The following is a 15,610-nucleotide window of genomic DNA, read 5'->3' on the forward strand; positions in this document are numbered from 1 at the left end:
GCATGTGTGTTAAACAGATAGAGCTTTATAGGAAGCATACAAACTCTGACTGAAATATTATGTCAATGAATTTGTTGTTAAATTCAAATTGTACATGTAATGCTTGTAATTGTAGTTATTATGAGTATAGTAACTGGATACAGACGTCTCTATATATGCAGATATTCTAGAGTTAGCACTTAAATGGGGCTGTTCTTCTTTATTGTAAATTATAATTTAGTGTTTTAATCAGTTGCTGTCCTACTGTTTGTTGAGTCAAAATTTAGACCAGTCTGTTAGAGCTGGAGGAGAGTGAGATCTGATAATCACCATTTATTTTAAGATTATATGTGATAAGATAGATATAGGCCTAGTCCTTTTGAGGGAGCAGATGGGGATGGTCCTATAATTGTTTATTAGTGTTTCACACCACTGTGGGTGATTTTTTATTTATTTATTTATTTTTCCAGTTTTGCCCATTTAGTTCCAAAACTTTAATGTTGAACTATTTTTAGGTTGCTTGTATGTTGTGAAAAGACTTTTAGATAGTAAGAAGCCTGAAAGTGAGGTTGATGTCTAACATATTAAAGTTCTCTATGCCTCTATAGTCACTAAACAGTTTTTTCAACTAACTTCCAATACATTTGTACAAGGAATTAAATATAATTTTCTTGGGATTTACATTATTCAGGTCAGTTTTTAGAACAAATGTAATTTATTTTTGTTTCTGTTCTAGTCTTTCAGACTGCAGTATCACTGAAGAAGGTTATAAAGCTCTGTCTTCAGCTCTGAGATCAAACCCTTCACACCTGATAGAGCTGGATCTCACAGGAAATGATCCTGGACAATCAGGAGTGAAGCAGCTCAATGATTTACTACAGGATCAAAACTATTCACTGAAGACACTGAGGTGAGATGTGATGAAATTATGCAAAATAAATGGCATGCAGGTGAATTATTTGTGTAAATATTATTTCACTTATACAAAATAAACAATTTCACACTCTGAATCATATGCTACAGGGCCCCAAACTGCGATATTGAACAAATATTGACAAATATTGAATTGCAAGTTAAGTTTTTGCTGAGGTTGTCTTTTGTGCCTTTTGTGAAATGTAAAGGTTCTTCATATGGTAAAGTTTCTTTATGAAACCATTTAGACAAAAAAAAAAAGGTTATACTATGGCAACGTGAAGCACCTTTATTTTTGTGTATGACAACATTTACAGGATGTATGGAGGAGGAGCCCAAACTACACTCAGTGGCCACGTGATGCTTAAGGTCCATGATATTGGTACAGATTCTGTGTAATAAACGATGTGTGACTGTATATTTCAAGTTGGAAAAAACGGACCCACTTTATATTAAGTGGCCTTAACTACTATGTACTTACATTTTAATTAATAATTTAGTACAATATACTTATTGTGTACATACATGTTTTTACATTGTACTTATATTTAAAAAACTACATGTAATTACATCTGTATTTAATTTCTGTAATTACATTTATAATTGCACCGTTGACCCATACTTTACACCTTAACCCACCCTCAAACTTACCCATACCTCCAACCCTCTCCCTAACCTTACCCCATCCCACCTCAATAGCAGCAAAAGTGTTTTACAATACAATATGAACACTAAGTACATTGTACTCATTTTTTTTATGCAAGTACATAGTAGTTAAGGCCACCTAATATAAAGTGGGACCGAAAAAACATTTAGTTCCCACTTTAAGTGAACCTTAGTTCCCAGGTCATCTACAAGATGGATTAAAATGCTTATAATGCCAAGAAAGGTTAAAATATATGTAAAAAATAAATAAAATATGTTTATTCTGTGGAACCTTAAAAAATAATTTGGTGCCTACGTTTTTTTTTTCTTTTAGGAGCCAATGGCTCTTTACTCGATTTTTTTTGTTTGGAGCCCTTTCATTAGATCAAGTTTACGGAATTGAATTGAATCTACTTCCTCATCTTCTCTTCTGCAGGTTTTTGGGTCCTGCTGCAGATGAAGCCTGTCAGTATGTGACAGGAATTGTGGGTAAAAACCCGTTACTCCAGAAAGAACTGAATCTGAGTGAACATGAACTAGGAGACACACGAGTGAATCAGATCTCTGCTCTACTGCAGGATAAACACTGTACACTCAACACACTGACGTGAGTATTTCACAAAATTTCAAATGTTACATTACTTTTAATACTAATAGTACTGTACTTGATAATAATATTTTCTCATTTGTTTAAGACGGCATTTTTCTCTCAACACCACAGTCACAATAATGTGGAGTATTATAACTAAACAGCCCATCAAAGAAACAAATAATTATTATCTTAGCTTTGATCATGGGTCAATAATTATTTTAGTTACTGTAGATGGAGAAAAATGATTAAAACAACTTTCATTTGTTAATTATATGTAATATAGGCTAAATGTATGTACACATTTATTTTATTTTCAAAAGTATATATTTCATATCTACACAAGATTTAGCTTGAAAGTGTATTGATTTGTGCTTAAAATTAGGTGATTTTTTTAAAGCTGAAGGTTGTGAAGCAAATTAAATATTGATTAATGAAATTAATATAGTTTTATTTGTTCATTTATTGTAATAGTACTCTGAATATAAACCAAACCACCAGCAGGTGGCGGCAATTCACTGTCATAATGAGTGAGTCGTTCAGTTTATTTCATCAAATGATTGTTTCTGATGGCTGCTTCATTCAGAAACAAAGCAAGTGACAGTCTTTATGAATGGGTCATTGAATCATTGGCTCCCTTGATTTGTTCAAAAAAGTGGATTCAATAAAGAACAAGACACCATTATGTGTTTCCTGAAAAGACACAACAGTTCTGCTGTGGCTTTGTTTGCAACAATACTGACAAAATTTTGTGTAAATTGTAACATAATATTAACTTCTTGTTTATTGAACTGTTGTATAAAATCTATGTCACATTTGCAGATATTTGTGGAAAACAGCTCTCTTGCTCTTGTTAAAATACTAGAAGCAAATATATGACAAAAATATAAGATAAGAGACAGGCCCTCTTATCTTGTATTTTAGGGTCATTTAACAAAAATGTCATGGGCCACATGATGTCCTGAACCATGCAATATAAAATGACATACTGGGCCAGGCAGGGTTTATTAAAAGCGTTGTTGTAGTTTTTTTCCCCCATAATTATTTGCTTCAAAAATAAATGTGTTAAACTGATAGCAATTGAAAGTGTCATAATTTAAATTTACATTTTAAAAATGATTTTGTAAATGTTGAAATTAACATGAATGCTATAGAGGTATTGTTCACCATTAGTCCATGTTAGATAATGCATGTAACCTTACTGCAAACAGTGTGGCTGAGAACAACAGACCTAAACATATTTGACCCTTTGAGTAAAATAGTGACACTGACACAGAAGAACCAGTCTTAAAATTGAGTGGAAGAGAAGGAATGTTTATTAACTTGATGTTTCTGAAATTAAAGGTGCTGTTACGACAGAATTTCAAGGTTTCAAAGTAAAGTTTATAAATGGTTTTGAAAGAAATCTCTTATGTTCATCAAATTGCATTTATTTATTAATGCAATTAATACTGTAAAAACTGTAAATCTACAATTTGAAATAACTGTTTTCTATTTCCTCTCATGCTACAGCCCCATTACTCCGGCTTTCAGAGTCACGTGATCCTTCAGAAATCATCCTGATTGCTGAATATAAGAGAATCTTATCTCACAGAATCTAAGAAATACACCAACTATATTTGTATATAAATATAAGGGATTCATGTTATTATTTTACACTGAAAAATAATTCATAACATCCACCCAAAAATTTGAGGTAAAATCACTGCAGTAAAAAGGTTGATCAAGAGTTTCTGGGAAGGAAGAACAAACTGAAAGCTCCTCTGTAAAAACAGCCCTTTTTTTTACGTTTGGTGTGAAAATCTGAAAATCACTAAATTGCTTAAAAACTTGTGTAAATAAATGTGCTTAACCTTTTCTCAAGTAATTTACTGTAAAAATAATTTAATTCAATGGATCCTTGAATTAAAGTATTGCATTTCTTAAAATCGTAATGTAATGAGCCCAAACATATGAATGGTACTGTAAATGTTATGAGTTCTCATTATAAATAAATAATAATCAACTTTAATATTCAATGAAGACAGTAATTTGATGGGGGTGGTTGAGAAACATTTGAGAACCACTGCCTTTGCAGATTATAAGGTCTGATTCATTGTCTTTTCTCTTTCCATCTTTAGTCTGTGTGGGTGCAGTATTACGGAGAAACAGTGTCTCATCCTGACCTCAGCTCTGTGTTCAAACCTTTCACACCTGAGAGAACTGGACCTGTGCCGGAATGTACTAAATGACACAGGAGTGAATCACTTATGTGATGTCCTACAGCATTCACACTGTAAATTGGAGCGATTGAGGTCAGTAACATTAAAATGCTTAAACTCATTTCAACAGTTTGAATACAAACTCTTTGTACTCAATATCTAATGGTGAGTCTGAATTTTTTTTTTTGATTATTATCTGGTGAAATATAAGGATTAAACATGCACTGATACCACCTTTCCAGAACAAGATCAATACTTTATTTTTTGTTCACTGATTTTGGATACTGATTACCAATAGCAGTATTTTCATAGCATTTTTTTTCTTCATATTTGAGAAACCAAAAGAAGATGAATCATATACAGTAAGTTGTGTACTGTAAAGTGTATTGTACAAGCTTTGTTAACTGTCAGTTTCATTATATTGCTCTATTGTATTCATTATTAATTTAAAAGCATAGCAGATATTTAGAGCTGTTCTAGTGTAGGGCTACAGAAATCACAACATTTTCCTGTAGGAATACTATATATATATATATAGTACTTTCACTAAATCTGTTTTATTAAGCAACATTAGGTGTTACATTTTATATTTTTATTTCTCTCTCCTTCTTTCTCTTCACCATCAAGTAGTGTTAGGTGCATTGTTTCACTTCCGTTGCTAGTGACATGTCTGACCAAGCTACACCTTTTCAGTGATATCTGTGAGAAAGAGATGTGTGCTTTCATAGCTTGCTGTGCACTCAATCCATGTAATGTGCTTCATTTATCAGTTTGCGCACAGCAGCTATACATGCATGATGTAACGAGGAGTCAGAGGCATTCGGATCCATGTGCAGCATTTATTAAACAGAATGGTCAGACAGGCAGAGATCAGGAATGGCGTCAAGTGTGTCAGGGATAACCAGAATTGTAACCAGAAACAAGCAGAGATCATGACAGGCAGTGGAGAATCAGAGTCGGAATACACAGTCCAAGGGTCAAACACAGGAATAACAAACACAGGGAAAAAAGCTCGGAAATGTCGGACTGGCTAAACAAGACTTTGCAGTGAGTGAGAGTGATTGTGCTGCTTTTATGTGTGTGTAAATGAGGTGCAGGTGTGGCAAGGAAATTGACTGATGAATGAGGTGCAGGTGTGGCAAGGTGATTGTGATGCAGTGACTCATGGGGAATGTAGTTTGGGTGTGGTGGAACAGTATGAGAGGTGCTAGTGTCCAAGTGACATCTGGTTGTTGATGGGTGGAATGGTCCTGAGTGGAGTGCCCTCTACTGAAGTTCATGGGCACTCCATCTAATGATTGTGACACATGAATATTGATTAATATAATGTTATTCATATTATTGATTCATATTAATATGATATTAATATTCTAGTAATTAGATACTAGATAATGATATGTATAGCCTGAATGCACTGTATGTTGCTTTGGATAAAAGCGTCTGCTAAATGCATAAATTTAATTTAATTTAGATACATTTGCATAATATACATTCTTAATCTTTGATATCTTCTTTCTGCTGTCTGTTGGTTCTGTTGTTTGTGTTTATTATTTATTTATTTATTTTTTTGTCTTGACAAAAGTACAGTACTTGCACTGCATGGTATCTGTTTTTGGTATCAGAGCCTTTTAATGAGAATGAGTGCACAAGATCAGTATAAAGACCAATGCCAATACTCCATCCCTAGTGAAGATGATCTCTCTTCCTCTTTTTGTTAATATGTTGTGTTAATGTGACTGTACAGAATAAAGAGTTTGTTGAGCTGTTTTATTTTCTTATTTCTCTCTTTTTCCCATTGTAGTATAAGCTGCTGTTATATGTCAGACGAAGGTTGTTCTGCTGTGACTTCAGCTCTGAGATCAAACCCTTCACATCTGAGAGAACTGAACCTGAGCTGGAATCAACTTGGAGACTCTGGAGTGAAAAACCTCAGTGATCTACTGAAGAACACACAATTCAAGCTGGAAATACTAGCGTTAGTATCATTTTACTGTACAGCATTTAAAGTGTGATGAAATCTTATTATGCTGTTAGCTAATGGACTGATGGATATGATATGTTTAAGTAGAAAAATATATATATTTTTTAATTAATATAAACTTTGTTTCATAAACTGTCATCTATCTGGCAAATCCTTGCTGCAAAAATACACATTTGAGAATAGTGTAACTTCAGTGACTTGATTGTTGTTACATGGTTTTACAGTACTTTTCACTTAATCTAAGTTTTTATTTATTTATGTTTTATTGTGATTCTGTATTTTAATCTACATGTATAAATCACAGTAATTTATTTTATTTTTTTGTCAAAGTGAAAGTAAAGATGCTCCAGATTTGTGTTGTTACTAGTATCCTCAATTCAAATTATGGATTAGCATATGGTTCAATAATTATGTTTCAATGTTTTACTGATGAATTAATGACTGTGGCATTTACGGATCTGATTCATTGTCTTTTCTCTTTCTGTCTTTAGTCTGTGTAATTGCATGATTACCGACAAAGAGTGTCTTATCCTGACCTCAGCTGTGATATCAAACCCATCACACCTGAGAGAACTGAAGCTCAGTGGGAATCAACTTGGAGACTCTGGAGTTGAAAACCTTGGGCTTCTACTGAGCAGTTCGCAATGCAAAATGAAGAAACTACAGTTAGTGACTGTACATTATATCAGTAACAGTGTGATTAAAATTGACTATTAAGTTATTTATTTAAAAGCAACAGGGCCTAAATGACATTATTTACAGCACTTCAAGTACTTTATTGACAGAAAGGAGTTAAGACCACACCTGCTTACATGTGAAGGGCATGTAGAGGAGAACCGTGACATCTAGTGTGGGTCCGTCTGAAGGGTTTCTCTGTATAACAGTGAAGATATTTAAATCTACAGCTGGCTAGGGTCAATATTAGAGGTGTTTATTGTGTTTGAACTATTTTTTTTTTTTTTTTTTTTTTTTTTGAGAATGGCACACTAAAGACAATTTTTGTGGAAAGCACTTCACATATAGAGATGGTTTGGGTGTTTTTTTTTTTTTATACAAATGACTAAACTCGGACACACAGTTGCTCAAATAGAATACTCCAAATGTATTAACATTAGAACGAGATTAAGAAATGATTCATGTGATAATTGTCATAAATAACATCTGTTGAGCAGGTTAACAGTTTATTACATTGAAAGAGTTAGGCATCACTGACAATTCAACAAAACAATTGCTAGCCCTCTGATGGTCTTCGTTTCTGTCCAACACTCGTGTTTTTTGGGGTCTCCAGAGACCCCAGACAATAACATTAAATTTTGTAACAAGATAATAGTTTTTTTTTTTTTTACAAATGTAATTTTACTCTGTTTGTTAATGTTTTCACTCAACATTTGTGCAGTTTTTGGAGGATTTATGATATCTTTTAAATTTCGATAAATAAATAAATAAATATTTATTTAAATAGGCTTTTTACAAAAAAAACAGCATTTGATGTAAAATTCACTTTATAAAAGACCCAGATTTCTAACTTTCATTCATGGGGATAACATGGATAATTTTAAATTATTTAATGTAACATTTATACCCATTTTTTGGAAAATGCAGTTTAAAAAATAAAAATAAAAAAATAAATCACTTTAACCACTAGATGGTTATAGAGCTCCACTTTATGCTATTTGCTATTTGACTACCTGAAAGATATCTTTTCACAAGTTGGATTCAGTTGGATTCATATCTAAATATTATAAAATCACAATTATAACAAAAATAAAAAATAAAAATTGTCAAAGTTTAGCATTTTTTTACTGAAAAAACCCAGTTTTTCAATAATGTTACATTACAATGCATTGCAGGCAGTAAGCATGGTAAACCGCATGACTTCTGTAGACGGGGTTGGAGCAGGTTTGTGTGTGTGTGTGTGTTTGTGTGTGCGTGCTAAATTTTTATGTCTCATCCTGACATCTCTCTCTCACTCTCTCTACCTCTTTGGTGGTTCTGCATTTTGCATGATTTTTTGGAAATAATTATAAGAGAGCAATTGTTTTATAACCTCACGTGTGTGTGTGTGTGTGTGTGTGTGTGCACATTGTCGGTGTCAGTGTCACCACTTTATATTTGTGTTGGTTCTGCATTTTGGATAATTTTATTTGACAAATGATAAGAGAACAGTTTTTATAGTCTCAAAAATGTATTCCTCTATATGTGTGTGTGTGTGTGTGTGTGTGTACGCGTGTTGTGAGCAATATAATTTAGCATTGTGGATGTTTTTTGCATTGGTGGAAGTGTGCGACTTTATTTGTGCCATTTCTGTTGATGTGTTCTGCGTTGTTTCTGATTTTGAAAGTGTTGAGAGGTGTAGAAGGTTTCATACCATTTGGACAAAGGGAACATTTTTTTTTAATTTGAGCAAAAGTCATTTGGGGTGAAAAAGTCCCCGAAAACCATCTGAGGGCTAGATAATTGTACCTGTTGATCTTTGGGTCGGTTTTAAATCTCACCTTCTCTTAAAAGCCAGTCTGATGTAAATATGAGTTGTTACAGTTTCTTTCACTTTCACTTTTCCTTTTACTTGAAAACTTTTCACTAAACAAGGTTTCTTTGTTTTAACAACAGATGATTCCTCAGCTGATTGTCTTTTTGAACAATCCATTGTGTTAATAACGTTGCTTAGTAATGGCTTCAGACTGTCAGAACTATTAACAAATCTCTCACCACATCGTACCTGCAATGTAAAAGCTGAATGTGTAATAGTGAAATAGATGTGATCTAATAATCATGCAAATAATGTCAAACTGATATTGTGTGTGAAATCCAACGACAGCTCAAATGATGATTTGTGAGACACTAAATTAACTTAAATTATATTAAATTCGAATATAGTTTATTTATTTTCTCACTTTAAGAATGTGCAAATAGTCAATTTAAATTTCCAGTCAGTCATGTGTCTTAATCTACATTAGATTAATTAAAGATGCTTCCGACTTAGATTCTAATTATGGATTGGATTGTGGTTTTATAATTAAATATCATGTTTTGCTTATATATAAATGACTGCATGGTGTTTGGTTATGATGAATTGAACTCACACATGAACTTAACAATTTTTAATCATTCTCTTTTCTGTTTCCATCTTCAGTCTGTGTGAATGCAGTATCACAGAGAGACAGTGTTTCATTCTGACTTCAGCTCTGAAATCAAACCCATCACACCTGAGAGAACTGAAGCTCAACGGGAATCAAATAAAAAACGAAGGAATGAATCAATTATGTGAATTACTGAAGGATCAACACTGTAAACTGGAGAAACTGTGGTCAGTAACATTCACATTATAATTACAATGCTTTAAAAATTACTTTGACATTAGACATTAAATGAAACACTGTTACTCAATATCTCAAGAAGAGCTCGAGTTTGCATTATATTTGTGGAAAATAATTGCTCAAGGACCACTGTGTTAGCGGGATATGTGCAGCTGTGGCACAAGCATCTTCTCTCTGTCAGAAATATCACTAACTGTCATGAAAAAATGTGGAAGTTTAAGACACATTGTGAATGGCACTGAATGATCAGTGTGAACAGCAGCAGAATAACTGCATGACCAGCTGGCCAAAAACACATGTGCCGCAGACCAAGCAAAGCAAGGACCCCCCCCTCCAAAAATGTGTATTTTTATTAAATATTTAATAAAATAAATTGTTCAAGAAATTATATTTGTGATGAAAACAGTAACTGTATACAATATAACATTTACAAAAAATAATTAAGTTGCAAAGGACTGAATGTGTTTCTGCACAAACTTCTGTAGCTTTGATGAGGCTCAGCCCACACTTTAGTGTCAAATAAAACAACTTTTTTTTTTTTTTATCAGTTCTGTGGAATTTCTCCACATTTATAATACATTATAAGGGTATTCTTAAGGCATTGTAATGAATGCATAATGCATTATATATATATAAAAAAAACTTATAGTCTGTTGTATCATTTAATGAATATTCATAAGAACAGTTTTAATATATTATAATATATTGTTATTTGAGGTTATAGCTTTTAAGAGTATGATGATTTATAACACAATGAACACGTTGCATCCACTTTTACAATGGATATATTTCTCATTGTTATAATGTATTATAAGTCTCATATCTTGCCAAGTGGTCAAAGACCACTTATAAGTAATAATAATAATAATAATAATAATAATAATACATTCTCTCAAACAGCTATAAGATCATATATCAGATCAGATGAATGTGTAATATGACACATTTGCTACTTTTATTTTAATATCGGTTTGATTATTTTGATGGTACCCTTTAGACAGCTGTTGTTAATTAACTCTGAAACTACATATTAACTAGCGGTCATTAGAGTATTAGTATGTCTGCTACTGTAAATATATGCTAAGACTTTATTTTGATGGTCAACCAACAGATAAGCTGACTACAAGTGTCTTTGAAAGGACATCAACTTATTAGATTCTGCTATTCTTGAGCACACTGATACTCTCATGATAGAATTAGTTGCCATGTAGTTGCTTGTCAACTGATTAAGGGGACCATCAAAATAAAATGTAACCATATAAAGCATTTATATAGCATTTTTTTTTTTACAGTTGGAGTATTAAGCTCACATCAATAAATTAACATTAGCTCATCAGGAAACACTCAAATAACACTCAACATCTAACCACTCACAAGCTGTAGTAAGATACTGTGCAGATCCTAAATAAATGAAGAAGATTTAATATGGTGTTCATTGTGTGTTATAAATGATCATACTCTTAAACTTATAACCACATTTATGCAAGTATTATGATGTATTATAATTGTTGTTATGATTATTCATGAGTTGAACATATTATAAGGTTTTTTTTTTTTATAATGCATTATGCATTCGTTATAAGGCCTTAATAAAATTATAATGAATTATAAATACAGGCTTCATAGAAACTGTTACCATGATCTCTCTTCTGTCTTTTTGTCTTTCTGTTGGTCTCCTTCTAGTCTAAAGTACTGTAGAATTGCAGATGTTTCTTCTTTAACTCAGTCTTTGACAAACGCAAAAACACTGCAGTTTTTGAAAAAGCTTGATCTGAGATACAATATGATCGGAGACTCAAAGAAGCAGCTTGTTGATGTGCTACGAGACTCAGACTGTGAACTGCGGTGAGTAAACATCTCTTTAGTCATACTAACACAGATAAGCATTTTGAATGTGTTATATTCAAAACACAAATACTGTAGTCACTCTTTAGTTTTGGTATCAATTCTCACTCTCAAATAACTATTAACTATGATTTCTGCCTCAATAAAATCCTCATTTGTTGCTTATCAATAGTTAGTAAGGTAGTTGTTGGTATGGGGTAGGATTAAGGGATCTAGAGAATGGTCAAGCAGAATAAGACTTTAATATGTGCTTTATAAGTACTAATAAACAGCTAATATGCTAAGTATAGGCATGCTAATAAACAAGTTAAGGGTGAAAATTGGTCCTTAAAATAAAGTATTAACAATATTGATCTAGAAAAATGTGTGCCAAGTAATGTAAAACCAGAAATTAACCTGATTACAAGAATTCAATGTTTGTTAAAGTCTATTATACTCTGAACTCAAAGTAATTGAAATACAGAAACTAATTTGCAACTTCTCCCACTTAACGCTATTTTTGCTTCCTCCTTGCAGCCTGGATAAGGACTGGTTCAGATGGGGAGTGGACTTCATTGGTGGATTGTTAACACCCAGGTCAAAAGCTCAGGAACCTGTGAAATCAACAGAAAAGGAAAAGTCACCATCAGATAAGGAATCCTCAGACAAGCCTCAGCAGTACTGTAATAAATTAATATGTTTGATGTTTATAATCAAAATGTATAATGTTCATCATATATTCAAACATGAACTGAGCGTATTATCATAAAATAACAAAATCGTACCCCTAACCTGTTTTAAATCTTTGAGGACATCAGAAGGGATATTCAGAAGCACTTCAAAACCTACAGCTAATATGAATTGAGTGTTTATAAACAGGCATATTTATTTGATAACTGATTTAAACAGCTTCCAACAGCACAACTAAAGGTTATTACACTGACTCTTTCTGTATATGTTGCTTTTCAATAATGATAACTAAAGCATACAGCTGGAAGAGGCTCAGACTCTCAAATTAAATAATGCAGCATTAATAGAAACATACATGTTCATGAGTAATGTTGAATGTTTATTGTTGGTTTTGTATTTACAAATAATATTTTGTGGTTTTATTTACAGGTGAAATAAAGGAAAGAGAAGAAGTTGATGAACACTCAAATTAGGTGGATTAGCAGGAAGACATGACTATTTGTTATAAGCACTACAATCAGATAATGATGTTGTGATTACTCAACTCAGTTTTGAAGAAATAATAAAAAAAAATGCTGTAAATGATTGTACAATACAGTGTAAGCTCTCAGATATATCAAATGAACATGAAATATAAACTGAAAGTAAGTCTACATGTTTAAAGATTCAAATCAGTACTATCAATGTCAGTTTTATACTTCTTTATGCCATAAAATCATTTTTACATTTTATATTTCTGTACATTTTTACATCTTATGTCTCTTACATTTTTATATATTTTTTTATATTTATTATTTTAATTTGTATTAAGTCAGGGTTATGTCTGGACAAATATATTGTTTTAGATCTGTGAAGAAACATCTAAGTAAGTGTTTGGTTCATTGTACTCTGAACACAAGATAATAATGCTTTGACTGACGTAAGAAGTCTTGATGGAGTCTCTCCTCTTTCATTAGTCCAGACTAACTGATCTTCTGGTAGATGTAGAGGTTCTCCTGTTTAAAGCTGTAGAGTTTCCTGTAGAAATTACATATGAATGAGCAGCCATGCAGGTCTGACTAATAAAGACAAGTGTTATCAAACCCATTCTCATCTCACGGGCAGTTATTTTATACAATCATTAACATAATGAACATTGTTGTCATCCAAAGACAGTGTTACTATCATACAGAAAGCTATTCCATTGTCATGTGATGAAAAACAACAACTATGACATCACACAGATGATCCCTGTGGACCACCATGAGAGTGAAGGTCAGTAGGATTAAAAAAAAAAAAAAAAAAACTTCTCCGCTATGTAATAGCATGTTTTATTCAAAAACTTACATATTAAACCAGGCACTTAATTTTGGCTTTTCTGTCTTTATTTCACAGGAAAGTGGAGAGCAGACATGAAAGAAAGGATGATATTGGCACTTGATCGCCGTGTCCCAGCGACTCAATAGCCCTCTGGTGTTGTGCATTTTTATTTAAAACTACATAACTAAAACATTTCTGCTTTTGATCCTCTGACATCTTTTATTTACTCCCAACCTACGCTTACTTATATTGTGCACAATATATGAAAATCATTCAGGTTAAATATGAAGCAACAGTTCCACATGATGTGATCAAAGAAATGTTTTCTGCAAACTTAGACAAGGATACACTTTGATCAAGGTCATAATACAGCAAATTATGTTACAATGAGATCAAACAGTTTGAAGAGCTTCTGAGAAGTTTTAATTAATTTCTGAATAATGAATAGAGGAGGCATATAATGAATCTACATATGTGTGTAAATATTTGGCCAGTATTATAAAGTTATTAATTACATAAAACAAAAACAGCAGTCTTTGGTTATACTATGAGAAAAAAAATTTTTTTCTGCATCTTGAGAAGAGAAATTACAGAAATGGCAAGGTACAGTACTTAAAACCTAATTCATAGATTTAGGAATTTATTAGAAGGATGCAGTTTTTTTATGAAATATTTTTCTTAAAATATGTTTCTAGAATTTGGTAAGAGTTATTTGTCAATATGGAACAAAGGATTGAACATACAGCAGGAAACAAACTCGGGATCTTAGGCATTTACAATATGTATTAAAAAAATGAAAAAAGAAAAAGGGACAAAAATAAATGCCATGTTGACCGTTTAAATTACTGTATTACGTTTTACTCTCTAAACTCCAGTCCAGCAGGTGGCGGTATGAACAGTTTAGCTACTCTACCAGTTAAAACCACCGAAGAAGACGAAAGTGAAAGTAATATAGTACAAACTACAAAAACAAAACTATACCAAGAGAAAAACGTTGGTTGGCTTTGAATTCATATCAGGTCCCAGAAAACATTTTACAGGCTCTGCAAAATGAAACATTTACGAACATTTATATAATCCATAATCTATCTTCTTCCTATACCGACGACAGAACACGAGAATGTATTGACAACCCGCGCTCAGCGTCGCCATCAGCCCCAGTGGACATGTGCGCCTTGCCACGTGCGGTCATTTGGCAAATGAAAGCGAACGTCAGGACCAGAGAATGTCTAATATGGCGGGCTCTGGTCAGGACGTACAGTCAACGCTGTTAATCATTACCAGTCTGAGTTAATGCAAATTCTCTTTTACCGGATTGAACTTTGATTTGGAATCACCACATGACAAACAACAAGTGTGAATATATTTATTTATTTATTATTTATACATATCCTTATAAGGACCGAAAAACATTGGAAAGTGTGTTTTCTTAGTGCACACGGCTAATTTGTGTAGTTATCTGGCAGAATAAAGTATGGAATAGAAAATGTTAATACATATAGCTTTAATTACTTAATTATTTAATCTGAGGATGCTGTCAGTCAACAATCGTTAATCTCCAGTAAAAAAAAAAAAAAAAAAACCTGTGGTTGGGAGAGGGCGGGTTTATAGCAAACTGAACTTTTATCACGTGCTCGATCATCTACAATCTGTCGCTAACAGCGCGAACAAAAAAATCGGAAGTGTTCAAATATATCTGGATTCTGTTCGCTGAACACAAGACCGTCTGTACTGCTACAAGTAAGCTTTAATATTTCCCTTGTTACACATATTTTTAGTGTATGAAGGAATTTTAGCTTTATTTAAATGCGAAGTTGTAGGCCTATGCCAGTTCCAGGAGTAACTGTTAGCCTTTAACCGACGAACAAGAAGAATGCAAACTGTTTGATCACCACGCATGTTAAAGTATGGAGCTTTATGTATTGGATAGTATGGATTTTTCCCACACTTCTTTATTTTAGTCTGCTTTTGTCATTTAGATAACTCGCATTACTAAATGTAATGCGAAATCGAAAGTAGAACGCAGTTTCAGGAAGTTATAAGATTTCGACGACATCCGCCATTTTCAGTTAGGTAACTATAAGCTCCAGTATACCTTCTTTCATGTAATGTGTTATGTAATAAAAAAACAAACGTTTTGGTTCATGTGGCATCTCACATTACGTTTAGTACA

At 32.8% G+C, this 15,610-nt stretch overlaps 1 protein-coding gene across 1 annotated transcript in view; it reads left to right on the forward strand.

Annotated features, from left to right (window-relative positions):
* Window positions 1–15,610, forward strand: part of LOC127986808 (uncharacterized) — a 353,087-nt gene that overhangs the window by 111,299 nt on the left and 226,178 nt on the right. Inside the window, exons 17-21 of the mRNA XM_052589043.1 lie at window positions 1,973–2,143; window positions 4,246–4,419; window positions 6,128–6,301; window positions 6,799–6,972; window positions 9,441–9,614. Coding sequence (XP_052445003.1) covers window positions 1,973–2,143; window positions 4,246–4,419; window positions 6,128–6,301; window positions 6,799–6,972; window positions 9,441–9,614 — 867 coding nt within the window. The remainder of the gene's footprint in view (window positions 1–1,972; window positions 2,144–4,245; window positions 4,420–6,127; window positions 6,302–6,798; window positions 6,973–9,440; window positions 9,615–15,610) is intronic.

The sequence above is a fragment of the Carassius gibelio genome, chromosome B22 (genome assembly GCF_023724105.1).
Source record: "Carassius gibelio isolate Cgi1373 ecotype wild population from Czech Republic chromosome B22, carGib1.2-hapl.c, whole genome shotgun sequence".
Classification (NCBI taxonomy): Eukaryota; Metazoa; Chordata; class Actinopteri; order Cypriniformes; family Cyprinidae; genus Carassius; species Carassius gibelio.